The sequence below is a fragment of the Heterodontus francisci genome, chromosome 1 (genome assembly GCF_036365525.1).
Source record: "Heterodontus francisci isolate sHetFra1 chromosome 1, sHetFra1.hap1, whole genome shotgun sequence".
In the NCBI taxonomy this organism is placed as follows: domain Eukaryota; kingdom Metazoa; phylum Chordata; class Chondrichthyes; order Heterodontiformes; family Heterodontidae; genus Heterodontus; species Heterodontus francisci.
Genome location: NC_090371.1, coordinates 279,518,170 through 279,538,130, shown reverse-complemented (window position 1 = coordinate 279,538,130; position 19,961 = coordinate 279,518,170). Strand labels below are relative to the sequence as shown.

Here is a 19,961-nt window from a genome sequence, read left to right as displayed (position 1 = left end):
AGGGCTATCACCAGGGGGCATAATTTTAAGGTGATTGGAGGAAGGTTTCGGGGAGATGTCAGAGGTAGGTTCTTTACAGAGAGTGGTGGGTGCGTGGAATGCACTGCCAGCGGTGGTAGTAGAAGCAGATACATTAGGGACATTTAAGCGACTCTTGGATAGGTACATGGATGATAGTAGAATGAAGGGTAGGTAGGTAGTTTGATCTTAGAGTAGGTTAAAGGTTCGGCACAACATCGTGGGCCGAAGGGCCTGTACTGTGCTGTACTGTTCTATGTTCTAAACATACCAGCTGATAAATCAACAACAGGCCTCCTCCTGATGTCCCCAGCATCACAGATGCCAGTCGTCAGCCAATTCAATTCACTCTGCGTGATATCAAGAAACGACTGTAGGCACTGAATACTGCAAAGGCTATGGACCCGGACAACATTCTGGCAATAGTACTGAAGACCTGTGCTCCAGAACTTGCTGCACCTCTAGCCAAGCTGTTCCAGTACAGCTACAACACTGGCATCTACCAGGCAATGTGGAAAATTGCCCAGGTACGTCCTATACACAAAAAGCAGGTCAAATCCAACCAGGCCAATTACTGCCCTATCAGTCTAATCTTGATCATCGGTAAAGCGATGGAAGGTGACATCAACAGTAATATCAAGTGGCACTTGCTTAGCAATAACATACTCAATGACTTTCAGTTTGGGTTCTGCCAAAACCACTCAGCTCCTGACCTCATTACAGCCTTGTTTCAAACATAGACAAAAGAGCTGAACTCAAGAGCTGAGGTGAGAGTGACTGCCCTTGACATCAGGGCAGCATTTGACAGAGTATAGCATCAAGGAGCCCTGGCAAAACTGGAGTCGATGAGAATCAGGGGAAATCTCTCCGCTGGTTGGAGCCATTCCTAGTGCAAAGGAAGATGGTTGTGGTTGTTGGAGGTCAATCATCTGAGCTTCAGGACATCACTGCAGGAGTTCCTCAGGGTAGTGTCCTCGGCCCCAACCAACTTCAGCTGCTTCATTAATGACCTTCCTTCAATCATAAGGTCAGAAGTGGGGATGTTCGCTGATAACTGCACAATGTTCAGCACCATTCGGGACTCCTCAGATACTGAAGCAGTCCGTGTAGAAATGCAGCAAGACCTGGACAATATCCAGGATTGGGCTGATGAGTGGCAACTAACATTCGCGCCACACAAGTGCCAGGCGATGACCATCTCAAACTAGAGAGAATCTAACCATCTCCCCTTGACAATCAACGGCATTATGATCACTGAATCCTCCACTAACAACATCCTGGGGGTTACCATTGACCAGAAGCTGAACTGGATAGCCATATAAATACCGTGGCTACAAGAGCAGGTCAGAGGTTACGAATCCTGCAGCAAGCAACTCATCTCCTGACTCCCCAAAGCCTGTCCACCATCTACAAGGCAGAAGTCAGGAGTGTGATGGAATACTCTCCACTTGCCTGGATGGGTGCAGCTCCAACAACACCCAAGAAGCTCGACACCATCCATGACAAAGCAGCCCGCTTGATTGGCACCCCATTCACAAACATTCACTCTCCCCACCACCGACACGCAGTGGCAGCAGTATGTACCATCTACAAGATGCACTGCAGCAATGCACGAAGGCTCCTGAGACAGCACCTTCCAAACCCGCGACCTCTATCACTTAGAAGGACAAGGGCAGCAGATGCATGGGAACATCAGCACCTGCAAGTTCCCCTCCAAGTCACACACTATCCTGACTTGGAACTATATCGCCGTTCCTTCACTGTCGCAGGGTCAAAATCCTGGAACTCTCTTCCTAACAGCACAGTGGGTGCACCTACCCCACATGGACTGCAGCGGTTCAAGAAGGTGGCTCACCACCACTTTCTTAAGGGCAATTAGGGATGGGCAATAAATGCTGGTCGAGCCAGTGACGCTCACATCCCAGGAACGAATAATTTAAAAAAACACAAAGGAACTGAAAACTCATTTTACTCGCTCGCCACCAAATGGACCAGTCTCCATATCTGTGAATTGGGCACCTGGAGCAATCTACATCTGGAAAAGAGGAGGCTGAGGGGTGACCTGATGGAGGTCTTTAAGATAATGAAAGGTTTTGATAGGGCAGATGTGGAAAAGATGTTTCCACTTGCAGGGTAGACCGAAACTAGGAGCACAAATATAAGATCTTCTTCTTCTCCTTTGACCTCCTTGTCTCGAGAGACAACGGGTAAGCGCCTGGAGGTGGTCAGTGGAACAGCGCTAGAGTGACAGACTCTTCCACAGGTGCTGCAGATAAAATTGGTTGTCGGGGCTGTTACACAGTTGGCTCTCTTCTTGCGCTTCTGTCTTTTTTCCTGCCAACTGCGAAATCTCTTCGACGTGTCACACTTTAGCCCCGCCTTTATGGCTGCCTGACTATAAGATAGTCACTAATAAATCCATTAGGGAATTTTACCCAGAAAGTGGAACTCGCTACCACAAGTAGTAGTTGAGGCGAATAACATTGATGCATTCAGTATAGTTGCATTGTAGCAGTATAGATGCATTTAAAGGGAATCTAGATAAACACATGAAGGAGAAAGGAATAGAAGGATATGTTGATGAGGTTAGATAAAATTGGTGCTGTGTTTGATTGCTCAGTGATAGATTGCTGTGCGCTGTGTTTGAAAGACTGCTCACTATGCTGTCAGTCAAACCTGAAGGGGCGTGGTTCCAAAAGTGAAACTAAGACAGAGCCAGGTAGCCATTTGAATAAAGCCTACACACACAGAACTCGTTAGTCTAGTTTCTGCATGCTTGGGGTATGAAACATAACAGTAGGGTGGATGGAGATTTGCATGGATGTAACCTAATGCCAACATGGGCTTAAACAGGGCTGAATGGCCCGTTTCCTTGCTGTAAATACTTTTGACTTCTATGCAAAAACAGAAAATGTTGGAAACACATGGCATCTGTTGAGAGAGATACAGACAAGTTTTGTGTGTGGCATCTTTGTCAACCGACAAAGCCAGGGACCACATGTGAAACGTTAATTTATCTGTTCTCTCTGCAGATGCTGACCGATCTGCTCAGTGTTTCCAGCATTTTCTGTTTGTTTATGAACTAAACTTTCTTCCATTGGTGTTCCGTTTATGGCAACCCTGATTTCAAAGGCATGCTTCTTATTCTAATTCCTGCAGGTAGCACAAAATATGTGGCAGAATCTCGACGTTGTTCTAACAACTGAAATCACATTTCCACTCATGCTGTACCTAAAAAAACCAATCTCAGTTTGCACTTTATTTCCCTCCTAAATCATCACTGATGCAACTCCAGAAAATAGCTTTCTATCCTTTTTTGCTTTCCTTTCTGGTGCATAAATATCCTTTCCTATGATGGTCAGAACTGGGCACAATATCATAAACGGAACATCCCATGTATTAGTTAATACCCCATCCCTGGACAAGTACTTCACACATCTGGCAATGAAAAGACATCTTTAACCTCATCCTACAAAGGTTAGTCTGATACCACTTCGCAAACACTTCTGTATCTTAAATTGTGGGACCACCATTTATCCGGCTGCAGTTTATATAAAATTACACAGCATATCCAAAGTAAAGTTTACTTATCCAATGCTGACAGATTCCAAATCCTTTCGAATATCTATTTCAGATACGCACTGTCTCTTCCAGGAACAAATCTTGACACACACGTTTCTCCTTTGAATCTCATCTTGCTTTTCTTGATATATATTAATGACATAGGCTTGGGTACGCAGGGCACAATTGCAAAATTGGCAGATGACAAAACTTGTAAGTATTGTGACCGGTAAGGAGGACAGTGATAGACTTCAAGAGGATATAGACAGGCTGGTGGAATGGGCAGAACTGTGGCAGATGAAATTTAATATGGAGAAGCATGATGTGATGCATTTTGGTAGGAAGAATACGGAAAGGCAATATAAAATAAATGATACAATTCTAAAGGGGGTTTAGGAGTTGAGGGATCTGTGGGTATATGTGCACAAATCGTTGAGTCGCAGGGCAGGTTGAGAAAGTGGTTAAAAAGGAATACGGCATCCTGAGCTTTATAAATAGAGGCACAGAGTACAAAAGCAAGGAAGTTATGATGAACCTTTATAAAACACTGGTTTGGCCTCAACTGGAGTATTGTGTCCAATTCTGGGCACTACCCTTTAAGGAAGTATGTGAAGGCTTTAGAGAGGGTGCAGAAAAGATTTAGAAGAATGGTTCCAAGGATGAGAAACTTCAGTTAAGTGGATAGATTGGAGAAGCTGGAGTTGTTCTTCTTAAAGAGAAGGGTGAGAGGAGATTTGATAGAGGTGTTCAAAATCATAAGGGGTCTAGACAGAGTAGATAGAGAGAAACTAGTCCCATTGGTGGAAGGGTCAAGAACCAAAGGATTCCAATTTAAGGCGATTGGCAAAAGAACCAAAGGCGAAATGATCGTCATAGAGTCATACAGCACAGAAACAGACCCTTTGGCCCATCATGTCTGTGCTGACCATCAAGCACCTAACTATTCTAATCCCATTTTCCAGCACTTGTAGATTTCCAGATTGTAGTGAGTGGTTGGGATCTGGAATGCGCTACCTGAGTGTGTGGTGGAGATAAATTCAGTTGTGGCTATCAAACGGAATTGGATGATTATTTGAAGGGAAACAACTTGCAGGGGAAAAGGCGGGTGAGTGGGAGTAGGTGAGTTGTTCGCAGACAGCCGGCATGAACATGATGGACCAAAAGGCTTCCTTTTGTGCTGTAACCATTCTGATTCTTGTTATGAATATTGCTAAGTAGAAGTCCAAAGACAATCATCAATGAACTCCGCAAGCCGTTGTGTCGTTGCACAAATGCTCCTTTATAATACTCATGGAGCATAAACATAGACTCGTTGGGCCAAATGGCCTGTTTCTGTGCTGTAAAACCCAGCATAAAGACTGCCCTCAGTTTCTTATGAATAGCCAGATGACAGGCCAATTTGCTGCTACCTAAATTGCTTTGGCAATTTACTGGTCACAATCTAACCGAAGAACAGTTGGCGAATACTCCTAAAACTGTGATCATACGATAAGACAGTAATGGATACTTGATGGGAAAGGTTTGTTCAAAATAAAACATTGCTCCTTTATTCTTCACACAGTTTTATGAAGATGTTGTTGGTTCACAGGAACAGTCTGTACCAAAGCTAAGGGTTTATTGGTGAGAATTAACCAACCAGCTGATCAATGATTAGATCAACATGTGCACCTAGCACTTCAGATAAAAACATCTAGCAGTACGTTTACAGTGCAGTCCAATCAACACGTGCATTATTTTTGTTGTACTTTAAAGCCAAAATATATTTTCATTTATTTAAATGGAACCCTGGTAACTGCCTGTCCAATAAGCAGTAATTTTGCCATCAATGAGAGCATTTAGTGTTTGTGTATAATCTTGCAACCTCACGATTGTAGACGCTATTCCAGTCATAACTCACTTGTGAATACATAGCCTGGTAGCACTTCAAGAAATCACAGCAAAACTTTAAATATTTGGGCTCCAGTCAAAGTTTCCAACAAAAATTGTCACCCAGACTTCCTCTGTATAACAAATTGCTAATCCTAGTTATATTGTCTGTTACAACAATGCTCAGTGGGAAAGTTCCTCATCGTTCCAATGTCTGAACTATAAAATACATTAAAACAAAAGGAAAATATTAATGGAAGGTCACTGATCAGAAATGATAACACTGTTTCTCTCTCCATAGATGTTGCCTGAGCATTTCCAGCATTTTCTATCCCCGTTTACCTTCATTATTTTCGGTTTCCCTTCTCGTGTTTGATCAGGAATCTATTAAAATTCACTTTCACAAACTACACCTCCTCCTGTGGCAACTGTCTCTGGCTCCAACAAGGTTCTGATGAAAGGTCAGCGACCTGAAATGTTAACTCGATTTCTCTCTCCACAGCTGCCAATAACGGGAGCATATGAAGTTTAAAATCGAGGTCTCCATTAATTTGGACATGTCTCAAGATGTCGATGTTAATGGAACATGATGTGTGATTCCGGGTTCTTCCAGTAACAAAGCAATAGTGCAGCCCTTCCCAAACCTCCAGGCCGCAGATTCAAACAGGACAAACCAGTGAGTGAAAATAATAAGTGGCAAATTATTTGACTTTGACAGCTGGATTACCAGGGGGTAAAGGACCACCGTTTGGACATCTCTAGTCAGAACTATAAAACACAACAGAAATCATGACCAATATAGTTAGCTGTCTTTAGTTTAGCTGAATAGGGCACTGCATTATATGATTATCTCACTGGATTCTTCATCACTGTAACACAAGACACGGCCCATGGGTTTTTGTAGGAGTCACAGGATCAGGCCATTCAGCCCCTTGAGCCTGTTCCACCATTCAATGAGATCATGGCTGATCTGTGACCTAACTCCCTATACCCACCTTTGTCCCATATTCCTTATCTTTGGCTAACAAAAATCTATCAATCTCAGAATTAAAATTAGTTGATCTAACATCAATTATGTTCCAAACTTCTACCACCCTTTGTGTGAAGAAATGTTTCCTAATTTCACCCGTGAAAGGTCTGGCTCTAATTTTTAGACTATGCCCCATGGAAATAGTTTCTCTCTACACACGCTATCTATTCCCCTTAATAGCTTGAAAACTTCGATCAAATCACCCCACCACTCTAAATTCCAGCGAATTTAACCCTAGTTAATGTAATCTCTTCTCTAATTTAACCCTTGGAGTCCAGGTATCATTCTGGTAAACCTACACTACACTCCCTCCAAGGCCAATATTCTATGAGTTCGTATAACCCTGGCCTTCTAACACTACATTGATTGACACATTCAAGAGAAAAAGATATTATCTTTTCACTACACCTACCTACCTTAATGCAACAAAATCCTATTTATATTTCAACTTTTGTTTTCATGTTTAATTCCCTGCTACTGCTTTTTCAGGAATACCCTACCTGGAAGTTCTGTTCTTCTCTCCAATCAGATACCCATTTGACCCTTTTACTTTGTTCATCTGCGTTACTTTCGGTTTCCTGTCTTGTGTTTGATCAGGAGTCTACTGAGCTCTGAGGAACAGTCATCGACTTGATACATTAACTCCGTTTCTCTCTTCAAAGATACTACCTGCCCCGTTGAGTGTTTTCAGCATTTTCCGTTTTTATTTCAGATTTATATTATTAGTTTAATCCTAAATATTTAATTCATACAAAATTACTTGTGAAAGTGTCTTAACTAACTTTTCTTCAGGGCATTCAACAACAACATATTTATATAGCGCTTTTAATGTAATAAAATTTCCCAAGCCGTTTCACAGAAATGTTGTATAACTAAATATGACCCCAAGCCACATAAGGAAATATTAGGTCAAAAGTCCAAAAGCTTGGTTTGAAGGAGTGCCTTAAAGAGGGAAGAGAGGTGGAGAGGCATAGGGAGAGAGTTCCAGACTTAGGGCCTAGGCAACTGATGGTGCGGCCACCAATAGTGGAGTGATTAAAATTGGGGATGCTCAAGAGGCCAGAATTAGATGAGTGCAGATATTTAGGAGGGTTGTGGGGCTGGAGGAGATTACAGAGATAAGGAGGGGTGAGGCCATGGAGGGATTTGAAAACAAGAATGATAATTTCAAAAATCAAGATGTGCTTGACTGGAAGCCAACGTCAGTTAGCGAGCATAGGGATGATAGGGGAACGGGAATTTTTTATTTTATTTAGAGATACAGCACTGAAACAGGCCCTTCGGTCCACCGAGTCTGCGCCGACCAACAACCACCCATTTAATTTGTGCGAGTTAGGACACAGGCTGCAGAGTTTTCGATGGCCCCCATTGCAAGCACACCAAAAAAAACAGCCATTAGGATCATGATACTTCCTCTGGGTACTTTCCCAATCAGGTATTGGATAGCAGTTCTGACAAAAAGTCATTGACCTGAAATGTTAATTCTGCTTCTCTCTCCACAAATGCTGCCCGACCTGCTGAGTATTTCCAGCATTTTCTCTGTTTTTATTTCAGATTTCCAGCATCTGCAATACTTTGCTCTTGTGTCTGATATCAGCGTTGCTTTAAGAATGCTTTTCAACTAGCACAAGATAGTCAATATCTTCATTCTCAATAGAATGGAACGTTGACCTGCATCAAGATAAATGACCCTGAAGACAGACACTCAGGTTGATGGTTTATCTATAACTCTATCATATTATCTATCAATGAAATGCAGTTTACCTGCTGGGGTGGTGGCTTGCCAACCTGTCGTTTTGGCAGCACCAGGGACTCCACCAGGCTTGAAAGCTGGGCCGGATATAGCAGCAGCAGGTGATGTGCGACTGACCCCGCTGGGATGCTTAGACATGGGCTTGACTGAAGCTGTGGCTGGGCCAATGGGCTGAAGAACCTCTGCACTATCACCACTGTAAAAGAGCAACAGAAGTTGGTTCTTGGTTCCTTAAGTAATAGTTTCCATAATACTTACAGGTTAAGGATATTCTGGGAATAGTCAGTTCATTCCTGACCTGAAAGGCAAATACAATTATTCAAACTGTTAAGATAAATTGTAATAAAGCTGCGATGCGTTTGTTGTAGCATAAAGTCAAGAGGTAAATTTTACCATGGTTGAGCTCCTGCTTTTGAATAAAAGCAATATTGTTGTTGGACCAGTAGCAAAAGTTTTGGGGTTTTCCTTTTTTCAAACTAAGTACTTGCCTAAATTGAGTCATTATGGGAGGGCTAGTGAAGAACGTAGGTTCAATTATTTGCTCAGAGAAACACCACACCATCGCTGCTAAAAACTGACATTTGCACATTGTTCATCAATGCCCCTCATTTTGTAGGTCAAAACAAATCTAGTTCCAGCCCTCATATCAGCATTGGGTCTAAAGCACCAGCAGAAAAATGGTAAATTAAGGAACCATTCTTTTCCTTAAATCCAATATAATCACTCATTGAATCCAACAGCACAGAAGGAGGCCATTCGATCCATCGTGCCTGTGCCAGCTCTTTGAAAGAGCTGTCCAATTTAGTCCCACATCCCAGCTGTTTCCCTATAACCCAACAAATTAATTCTCTTATGTATGTGTCCAATTATGTTTAGAAAGATCCTATGGAATCTGATTCCACCACATTTCCAGGTTGTGCATTCCTAATCTTAAACAACCCTCCTCATCGGGCTCAGTGTTGGGTGCCTTGCGGTTTGTGGTATATATTAATGATTTGGACTTAAATGTGGGTGGCATGATTGGTAAATTTGCTGATGACACAAAACTTAGTGAGGAGGAAAGCCGTGGACTCCAGAATGATATCAATGTTTTGGTTGAGTGGGCAGAAAAGTGGCAAATGGAATTCAATCTAGAGAAGAGTGAAGTATTGAATCTGGGGAGGGCAAATATAGCGAGGAATATACAATAAATGGGAGGATATTGAGAGGGGTAGAAGAAGTGAGAGATTTTGGAATGCATGTCCACAGGTCCCTGAAGGTAACAGAACAGGTGGATAGAGTGGTGAAGAAGGCATATGGAATGCTTTCCTTTATGGGCAGAGGTATAGAGAACAAAAGCAGGGATGTGACACTGGAACTGTATAGAGCATTGGTTAGGCCACAGTTGGAATATTGCGTACAGTTCTGGTCACCACATTACAGAAAAGACATAATTACTCTGGAGAGAGTACAGAGGAGATTTACAAGAATGTTGCCAGGGCTTGAAGGTTGCAGCTATGAGGAAAGATTGGATCGGCTAGGGTTGTTTTCCCTGGAACTGAGGAGGCTGAGGGGTGACTTGATTGAGGTGTACAAAATTATGAGGGGCCTAGATTGAGCGGATAGGAAGGACCTGTTTCCCCTGGCGGGGAGGTCAGTTACCAAGGGACACAGATTTAAGGTGATTGGTAAAAGGATTAGAGGGGACATGAGGGGAAGTTTTTTCACCTCGAGGATGGTGAGTGTCTGGAATTCACTGCCAGGAATGGTAGTGGAGGCAAAAACCCTCAATTCTTTTAAAAGGTACCTGGACATGCACCTGAAGTGCTGTAACCTGCAAGGCTATGGACCAGGTGCTGGAAGGTGGGATTAGTTTGGGCGGATAGCTTATTCAGCTGGCACAGACACGATGGGCTGAATGGCCTCCAGTTTCTCCCTAGTTGCTCTATCAAAATTTTTTAAAATATTGAACATCTCTATTGTGATTCCTCTTTACCTCTACGCAGAACAATTCCAACTTCTTCAATCTCACCAGGCAACTGAAGTCCCTCATCCCTAGTATCATCCTAGTAAAGCTCCTCTGTATCCTCTCCAGGGCCTTGCCATCCTTCCTAAAGTGAGGTGCCCAGAACTGCACACAATACTCCAGCTAAAGCCTATCTAGAGATTTGAAAATGTTTAACATGACTTTGTTTTTTCACTCAATGCTCCTATTTACAAAGCCAGGTATCACATATGCTTCCATAACTGCCTTATCAACTTCTTACATATTGCATAGTATTTATACTGAAACCAATCATTGGGCCCAACTGATCAATGCTGGTGTTTATGCTCCAGAGGAGTCTCCACCCTCCCTACCTCATCTCACCAGATATATATATCCTTCTACTCTTTTCTCTCTCATGTACTCATCTGGTTTCCCCTTAAATGCATCTATGCTATTCACCTCAACTGCTCCATCTGGTTGAAGTTTCACATTCTCACCGCTCTCTGGGTATAGAAATCTCTCAAATTCCTTACTGGATTTATTCGTGATTATCTTATGTTAGAAACACAGTTGGAAAATGTATTTTCTGCACTTGCGCAGTTCATGTCACGGTACTGTGTACAATTAAGGTGTCAGCTGTGGCTCAGTGGGTAGCGCTCCCACCTCTGAATCAGAAGCTTGTGGGTCCAATTCTCGTTCCAGAGAATTGAGCACAAGGCTGGCAGACCAGTGCAGTACTGAGGGAGTGCTGCACTGTCAGAGGTGCATTAAACTGAGGCCCCCTCTCCCCTCTCAGGCAGACATAAAAGATCCCAGAGTACTATTTTGAAGAGCAGAGGAATCATCCTTGATGTCTTGGCCAATATTTATCCCTCAATCAACAACTCAAAAGCAGATTATCTGGTCATTATCAGAGTGCTGTTTGTAGGAGTTTGTTATGCACAAAATAACAGTGACTACACCTCAAAATTACTTCATTAGCTTTAAGCATTTTGAGAGGCCTGTTGCCTTGAAAGGTGCTATATAAATGCAAGACAAATTCTTTGGCGACTAACAATGCTCATCTTGGTTTCCACTAACTGGTTGAGTAAGATGATTTATGGCTTACACCACAAGAATTGCTCTGGAAACAGCAGTTGCTTCCTTGAAAGAAAAGTTCTTAAAAGTACTGTTAGGACTTGATGTTTCAGGCAATGTACTCTACCCGTCTTCTGGAGAAAAGACTGGATCTGTGGAAGAGGTAGGTTTATATACTGTGGAGGATTGGAGTGTGGGTGGGATCTCGTTGCTGATTGGTCAGGCTTAGTGTGTCTGTGATAGGTCGGTACATATTATTGTTCTTTCCGCTGATTGATTGTGTTCCGTGATTGGTCAGTATATGCTTCTGATGTTGCCTCTGATTTGTTGGCAAATTTATCCTGTGGTAGGTCAGTACAAGCTAATGTTCTTGCTGTGTGGTGGAATTTGCCTGTGTGGAGGCTTGTACGTGTTGAAGTTGGTTGCACTTTGGTATGTTGGCTGCAGAGCAGGTGATGGTATGATTCTTGAGTAGGGGTAGCCAGATGTCACTGATGTGTAGGCCACTGTCTTGGGGATGGGGTCAGTGGGGTGTTGGTAGGTCTCCATGGCCTGCCTAATGCGTCTAGTATGCCGTCGCATGATGGATAAGTTTGGAGTTGGACTACTCCTACTCAAGAATCATACCACTACCCGTTCTGCAGCCAGCATACTGAAGTGTAACTAACTTTAACAATGTACAACCCTCCAAATACTTAAGACCCACCACACAGCAAGAATATTAGCATGTGCTGACCTACCACATAAGAGATCAGCCCACCAATCAGGAGCAAGAATAGCATATACTGACCAATCACAGAACACAATAGCCAACCAATCAGCAGCAAGAATAACATGTACCGCCCTGTCACTGACCCACTAAGCCTCACCAATCAGCAGCAAGATCCCGCCCAACCTCCACCATATATAAACCCACCTCTTCCAGAAAACCAGTCTTTTCTCCAGAAGACGGGCAGAGCATGTTGCCCGAAATATCCAGTCCTAACAGTTCTTCTCAGAACTCTCCTTTCAAAACAACTGCTCTTTTCAGAGCAATTTACATGGTGTAAGCCATAAATTGTTTTATTCAACTGTACGGCTTTCATCACTAAAATCTTCAAACAGCGCTCGCCCAATTTATTTAGGGGCTTTACAACTCAAAAGGAAAAGCAAGTGATCATTACACTCCTAATTAGAGTCTGACCATCTGGTGCATGAATGCGTGAGTGGACTGACATGAACACAGACATAGTTATTAGTGTTCTTGCAGTAGCCATCAGTACAGCTGCAAGTGCACACATCACCAAGTTCCTACTCAGACAAGAAGCAACAAGAGACTATCTATGTAAAAGAGATATAATTATATATAACCATGTATGCTCATAAGATGGGTTTCTTTCAGTTTTTTCAGCTTTCGGTCTGCAGCAATAGTAGACCAGAGTTATACTGTTTCACCTTGTACACACACCAAATAAAACACTTTGGCGTAAGTATTTAATACAAATCATATTTACACTAATACATTACACAAAGCACCATCCTTTCAAGTTAACTTTTGCTGTTTCAAATAATAATTAAATTGCATTTCCTTCCTGCTCCATAAATAAAGAACTTCTGATATCAATACAACCTTAAAAACAATTCTCAGTGCTCCCTGAGCCAATTTGGCAAGGTATGTGGAGGGGGAAGGGGAGAGGGTGGAGGAAGAGGGAGGAGAGATATGAGAGAGAGAGGGGATTGCCAACAATGTAAATATATTTCAACATTAGTTGCAATGTCTATGAGAGGGAAAAGCATGCATTTGCATCATGTACAACTTTTTTTGCAAAAAAATACAGGGCCAACGATTCCTGTTACAGAACAGAAATGTCACCTTGTAATTCATTTTGCGCTTCACGGTTCATTAACTGCAATCTAAATTCTAGAGAGAGTCCTTTCACAAACCGCTGCTCTCCAGCAATTGATAATGGACATGACTGGATCTAGTGCAAAAGCCAGAAAGGAAAATTATCAGTTTTGAAAAAACCGTTCTCTGTGACATGCAGGCCATTTTCTTTTACTTATAAGTCATTCCCACCAGCACAGTGTCGGGTACAGTAGCATAGTGGTTATGTTATTGGACTAGTAATCCAGGTCTAATGATCCAGAGAAGAGAGTTCAAAACCTATCACCACAGTTGGGCAATTTAAATTCAAATAATTAATCTGAAATAAGCAGCGAATGGTGGTCACGAAACTACCAAATTGCCTTAAAAACTCATCTGGTTTACGAATGTTCTTTAGGGGGGAGAAAATCTTCCATCCTTAGGGTCTGGCCTACATGCGATTGCAGACCCACAGGAATGTGACCGACTTTTAACTGCCCTCTGAAATGACCTAACAAGTCAAAATATTGTGACCACCACCTTCCCAAGGGCAATTAGGGATGGGTAACAAATGTTGGCTTTGTCAGTAATGCCACATCCTGTGAATAAATGAAATATATTGGCGAAAGGCTCCATAGAAATGAATGACAAAAGCACATCAAGTATACTATTTGAAGAAAGCTGCCAAATGGATACTTCAATCTTCCTCCATCAATAGTATCAGACTATCACTAATGCTATCTTTGGGAGTTACCATGCGATAGGAAACTGCAGCTTGTCAATTAGTGAGCAAGTGATGAATGCTACGCATTTGTTTTGGGTTGCAAGACTGTTTTATACTGAGAAGAGCTATACAGTGAGTATACATAGTCTCTTATTGACTCTGGAAAAAAAAAATCATCTGTGTAAACAGCATTATGCCATAGAATGAAGGTTGCTTCCTTTGTAATATTACCCTTTCTGACATCAAATATTCAATGAGCTATTAGATCTGGGAACCCACTCTATTTCACTTGTGACCATCAGCTCTAACAAGACAGTAATCGCTTCTTCATCAAAGACAATGAGCAGCAATGCTACCTTCTGCTGATTACATCACATTTATATCCTTTTCTCATGTGGTATAAATTGTTGCTCCCTTTGAAATTTGGCATTCTTGCGTCTGTCCTGATGAGTGCAAGACGAAAATCTTTGACAGCATGTCTCTTTTTTCAACAATACTCAACATCAAAATACGATGAAAGACAGCAGATTTAAGTAGCAACACAATTGTTTTCTCTCCCCATATTGTTTGCTCGTTTTTCCATTTGTTTTCCCAAATTAGTTTCCTTGTATTCACAATCTGGCCCATGGACATCTCATGACATTAGCAACATGCAAAGTGATTAGTGCCAAACATGATCTGATCAAGACTCATGAACCTCTGGCATGCTAGAATGAAGGGGTGGAGCAGGTAGAGAAGAGGGAGAAAATCTACATGTAAATGCTTATAGGATGCATTCACACTCTAACTGAAGCATTGGTGGACAGTATTTGGCTTTGTACTGATAATACCCCAAATGTAAATACTTTGAGGCTAGTGGGCGAGTGTATGTACCTGAAACTGGAAACAATATGAGTGACACTCCCTAAAGAAGGCAGTCTTACTCTGCTTCACTTGTGACTCTAACCCTAGGCACGATTTAGAACCATAGAAAGACTCCGGCACAGAAGGAGGTCATTCAGCCTGTTATGTCCGTGCTGGCCTAAAAAAACTAGCTGCCCAATCTAATCCCACCTTCCAGCATCTGGTCTGTAGCCTTGTAGGTTACAGCACCTCAGGTGCATGTCCAGGTACCTTTTAAAATAATTGAGGGTTTCTGCCTCCACCACCATTCTTGGCAGTGAATTCCAGACACATACCACCCTCTGGGTGAAAAATTTTTCCTATGACCCTGCTAATCCCTCCACCAATCACTTTAAATCTTTGCCCCCTGGGGAAACAGGTCCTTCCGCTAGGGGAAACAGGTCCTTCCTGTCTACTCTATCTAGGCCCTTCATAATTTTGTACACGTCAATTAAGTCACCCCTCAGCCTTCTTTGTTCCAAGGAAAACAGCCTTAGCCTATCCAATCTTTCATCATAGCTGCAACTTTCAAGCCCTGGCAACATTCTTGTAAATCTCCTCTGTACTCTCTCCAGAGCAATTATGTTCTTCCTGTAATGTGGTGACCAGAACTGTACGCAATACTCCAGCTGTGGCCTAACCAGCGTTTTATACAGTTCCAGCATTACATCCTTGCTTTTGTATTCTATACCTTGGCCAATAAAGGAAAGCATTCCATATGCCTTCTTCACCACTCTATCTACCTGTCCTGTCACCTTCAGGGACACGCGGACATGCACTCCAAGGTCTCTCACTTCTTCTACCCCTCTCAATATCCTCACGTTTATTGTGTATTCCCTTGCTTTATCTGCCCTCCAAAGCTCCACTCTCCATTCACATTAAGCTCATGGAGTGTGAACACACTGTCACTCAATCCAGATCTCCCAATCTATCAAATATTCCAGGTTCGTAGGAAGTCCAAGTCCAGATCTCCCAACCAACAACTTGCATTTATGTAGTGCCTTTAATGTAGTAAAATGTCCAAAGGTGCCTCATGGGAGCATTATCAAACAACATTTGACAGTGAGCCATGGAAGGAGATATTAGGACAAGAAGGTACGTTTCAAGGAGTGTCTTAAAGAGAGGAGAGAAGAGTAGAGGGATGGAGAGGCTTTGGGAGGGAATTCCAGAGCTTAGGAGCTAGGCAGCTGAAGGCACGGCCATTCAATGGTGGGGCGAGTAAAATTTGGGATGCTCAAGAGGTCAGAATTGGATGAATGCAGAGATCTCAGAGGACTGTAGGGCTGGAGCAGATTACAGAGATAGAGAGGGGGTGAGGTCATGGAGGGATTTGAAAACAAAGATGAGAATTTTAAAAGCAGTACAATTTAGCAGTGCTGTAGGTTCACTGAATCCAGATCTCCCAGCCAGTCCAATATTACCCTTCTATAAGTCGCTATTCCACCAAAAGACTGAGAAATATTACCTAGACTTTGCAGACTTAATTGGCGAGATTGAAAAATGTCGGTAAGAGGACTTTTCTGTAAAGAAAACTGATTCATGCCATGTGACACTGTGAAAACAGAAAGATCAGAGAAAGGAAAAGAGCACAATTATACGTACAGTAGGAAGAGGAGTTAAAAAGGAACAGCTTAAGTGAGATCAAAACCTTACTTTCGAAACCCCTCCTTCCAACACCTTGACTGAGTAGATTTGTTAATTAACCCACTCCCATGCCAGGAACGATACAGGTCTATGCTGCCAAGATTTCCCCTCCATCTGTTCAGGAAAGTATCTAGCCTCTGCTTTGTATGAGAGGGCAACGGTCGTGGAGACCAGCAGACGTGAACCCCCTGCCCTAGCCCCCTCACCCCTCAAAGGTTTCCATTCTGTGCCAATCTGTGTCACCTAGTTCTAAGATTCACCCTCATTGCCAATCTTGCAATACACTGCATAGTTAATTCATGCATGCAGACATATGGTCTGAATGTTATGTTACCCAGTGACTGCACAAGCAATTGCCTTAGTCCCAGTATTTAAAATAGGTCCCATGTTGGCTTTGTGAGACTTTCCACAGGTTTTAAAGGACACCAAGCATTCTGCCAATACACATTCTGTACACAAAAGATTCTTAGTGTAAATTCAATACATCAGGTGACAGATTTGGAAATTTCATCCAGTTCCCTTTAAAGGCCAGAAAACAGGTTTACAAGTGTTTACAAAATTGAGCTTCAAATAAAAGGTCCATCACTGAAGAGGACAGTAAATCCCTTCAGCAGGATCCTGCCATCAGGACAGCTCCAACATTGTACTGCTGTAGGAATGTACCGACTGCAGTGCTTAAAGTCTTTTCAATTTGACCTGCTGTGTGTGATGAATCATAGGCACAAATCCACATCCCACAACAACCGAACACCATCAATGGAATGGCATTCAAAGTTTGCAGAATGCGTTCAAGGTTATTTTCTATTTTTCACACCAAACGGCAACTGAAGTCAACATCCGACCACAGAGGTTGCAAAACCTTGCCTGAACAAGCGCGAAATACAGCCTGCACCGTGCAGAGGTCGTGTTACAAAGGAAAAGTGGTACAAGCGCACTAGTAATGGTGAGAATGTGAGTTTTCTTTTGGACACCGGGGAGTTAAGGGACGTGGGAATAGAGCAGGAGAGTGCGGTTGAGGTAGATTATCCATGATCTTCTTGAATAGCGTGCAGGCTTGAGCAGCTGAATGGCCAACTCATGCTCGCATTTCTTATGTTCTCATGTAATCTAGGAAGTAAATCGTAAGATCGCCATCTGCCTCCACACAACGGTCCCAAGTGCATTCTCCACATGCCGAAAGTAGCAAATTAAAATGGAGATGCCATTCCCTTCTGTCCAAATTGTACAATTACTCGATTTTGCTAAGTATTCGCCAGGCAATCTTTGGCTTATTTTATAATGGAAGTGGAGGGAGAAAAATCAGGCGTTCAGCATCAGAATATCCATTCCGTCCTCGGCTGTAGCTCGCCTGGCATTTCATGTGGTGTTCAAAGGGCTCAGTTCTGTTAGTGCACCTGCCCACTGCTTAATAAACCAAGAATGCATGTTCTATAACACGGCCACTTAATGCGGTAATACTGCACGGCTCAGCTGCTCAAAGTACATGTCACAGTTGTGATTAATCCCAAACAGGGATATGGTTTTTGTAAGTCAACACTGGGCCATAAAATCAAATAGAGTTGGATGCATTAAGGGAATTAGCCTGCAGGCGCGCACACACATAACACACACACACACACAAAAGAAAGACATTTTTTCTTCAAGGTAGTTTGACATAGTTTTAGCTACTTATAAAAGCACAAAGAACTCTTTGGTAAACAGCAACTGCTTGAACATCTAAAATAGAAACAGAAAATGTTGGTCAGGAAGCATCTCTGGAGTGAGACAGAGAGTTAACGTTTCAAACCTTTCATCAGAACTGGAAGAAGTTAGAGATTTAACAGTTTTTAAGCAAGTATGGAAAGAAGGAAAGGGGGAGAGGAAAGAGCAAAAAGGACTACAGGTTGGAAGGTAGGAGAGATTAAATGACAAAAGGGATTATGATGCAAGGCAAAATAGATATAATACGACAAGAAACTAAAGATGCGCCCAGAGGATGTGTAAATGGTTACAGCAGAACCATTACCAACACCTGCTCTCTGACAAAATGGCGGCAGCGGTTCTGATCTGAAATTATTGAATTCTGTTGAGTCCAGAAGGCTGTAAAGTACCAAATCAAAAGATGAGGTGCTGCTCCTCAAGCTTCCATTGAACTTCATTGGAACAGTGAAGGAGGCCAAGAACAGAGAGGTCAGAGTGGAAGTGGGGTGAGAAATTAAACTGCCAAGCGACTGCAAGCTCAGGGAGATGCTTACAGGCTGAACGGAGGTGCTCCGCAAAGCGATTACCTAATCTGCGTTTAGTCTCCTCAATATAGAGGAGTGAGCAGCAAGAATGGTATACCGAGTTGGAAGAAATATATTAGAGTCATAGAGAGATACAGCACTGAAACAGGCCCTTCGGCCCACCGAGTCTGTGCCGACCATCAACCACCCATTTATACTAATCCTACATTAATCCCATATTCCCTACCACATCCCCACAATTCTCCTACCACCTACCTACACTAGGGGCAATTTACAATGGCCAATTTAGCAATCAACCTGCACGTCTTTGGCCGTGGGAGGAAACCGGGGCACCTGGCGGAAACCCACACGGTCACAGGGAGAACTTGCAAACTCTGCACAGGCAGTACCCAGAACTGAACCCGGGTCGCTGGAGCAGTGAGGCTGCGGTGCTAACCACTGTGCCGCAGTAGATCACTGTTTCACCTGAAAGGAGTGAGGTTGGAGTCAAGTATTAATATTATTCACCATAGAGAAAGCAAAATGACGCTTCAGTCAATTAAATTAAAATTTGTTTAACAGAGAAGAAAGAGAAAAAAGGGGATAATTAGTCAGTACAGTTATCCCAGTGATGCTGAAATAGCAAATTCAGAATTTGCATTTACCCCCAAAGGGGCACAACGATGGTCCAATATTCTGAGACTTACAGACGAGTTAATTACAGTTAGTTCCACAGAAACTATCAACCAGTAGCAACTACCCTTTGGCTCCATGGTGGAGACACCAAGTTAATATATTGGGGAACAAAGGAAGGCTCCAAGATCAAAGCTATGAACCGGGGGAGCCATGTATATGAGGACTGAACGACCTCCCCGGAATATAGAAGGTTGAATGGGGAACTGATTTGAGCTTTTTGGGATTTTACTGATTGAGTTTTTTTGGGATTTTGAAAGGAATTGATATGGCAGATGGAGAGAAACATTTTCTGCCGGCGGGGGGAGTCTAGAACAACAGGACATAATCTTAAACGTGCAGCCAGACCATTCAGGAGGAAACTCAGTAAACACCACTTCACACGAAGGATGGTAAAAGTGTGAAATTCTCTCCTAGAAAAAGCAACAGATGCTGGCTCAATTAATTTTAAATCTAAGATCAATAGATTTTTGCTAGCCAAGGGTAGAAAAGAATATGGAGCCAAGGCAGCTGGATGGAGTTAGGATACATATCAAGAATGGCAGAACAGGCTTGAGGGCCTGAATGCCCTTCTCCAGTTCTTATATTCAGTGATCTGAAGACAAAAGCAAAGAGATGCAACCTGATATTCTTCCTTAATCACGCATCCTCCACACACCAGGAGAGGACAGTTTAAAAATTGATGGGCCTAATCCTCCAA

General features: G+C 42.6%; 1 protein-coding gene across 1 annotated transcript in view; it reads right to left on the bottom strand.

Moving 5' to 3' along the window:
- Positions 1–19,961, bottom strand: part of LOC137376980 (PDZ and LIM domain protein 5-like) — a 241,400-nt gene that overhangs the window by 37,634 nt on the left and 183,805 nt on the right. The window contains 2 exon segments of the mRNA XM_068046029.1: positions 8,240–8,424; positions 16,186–16,272. Coding sequence (XP_067902130.1) covers positions 8,240–8,424; positions 16,186–16,272 — 272 coding nt within the window.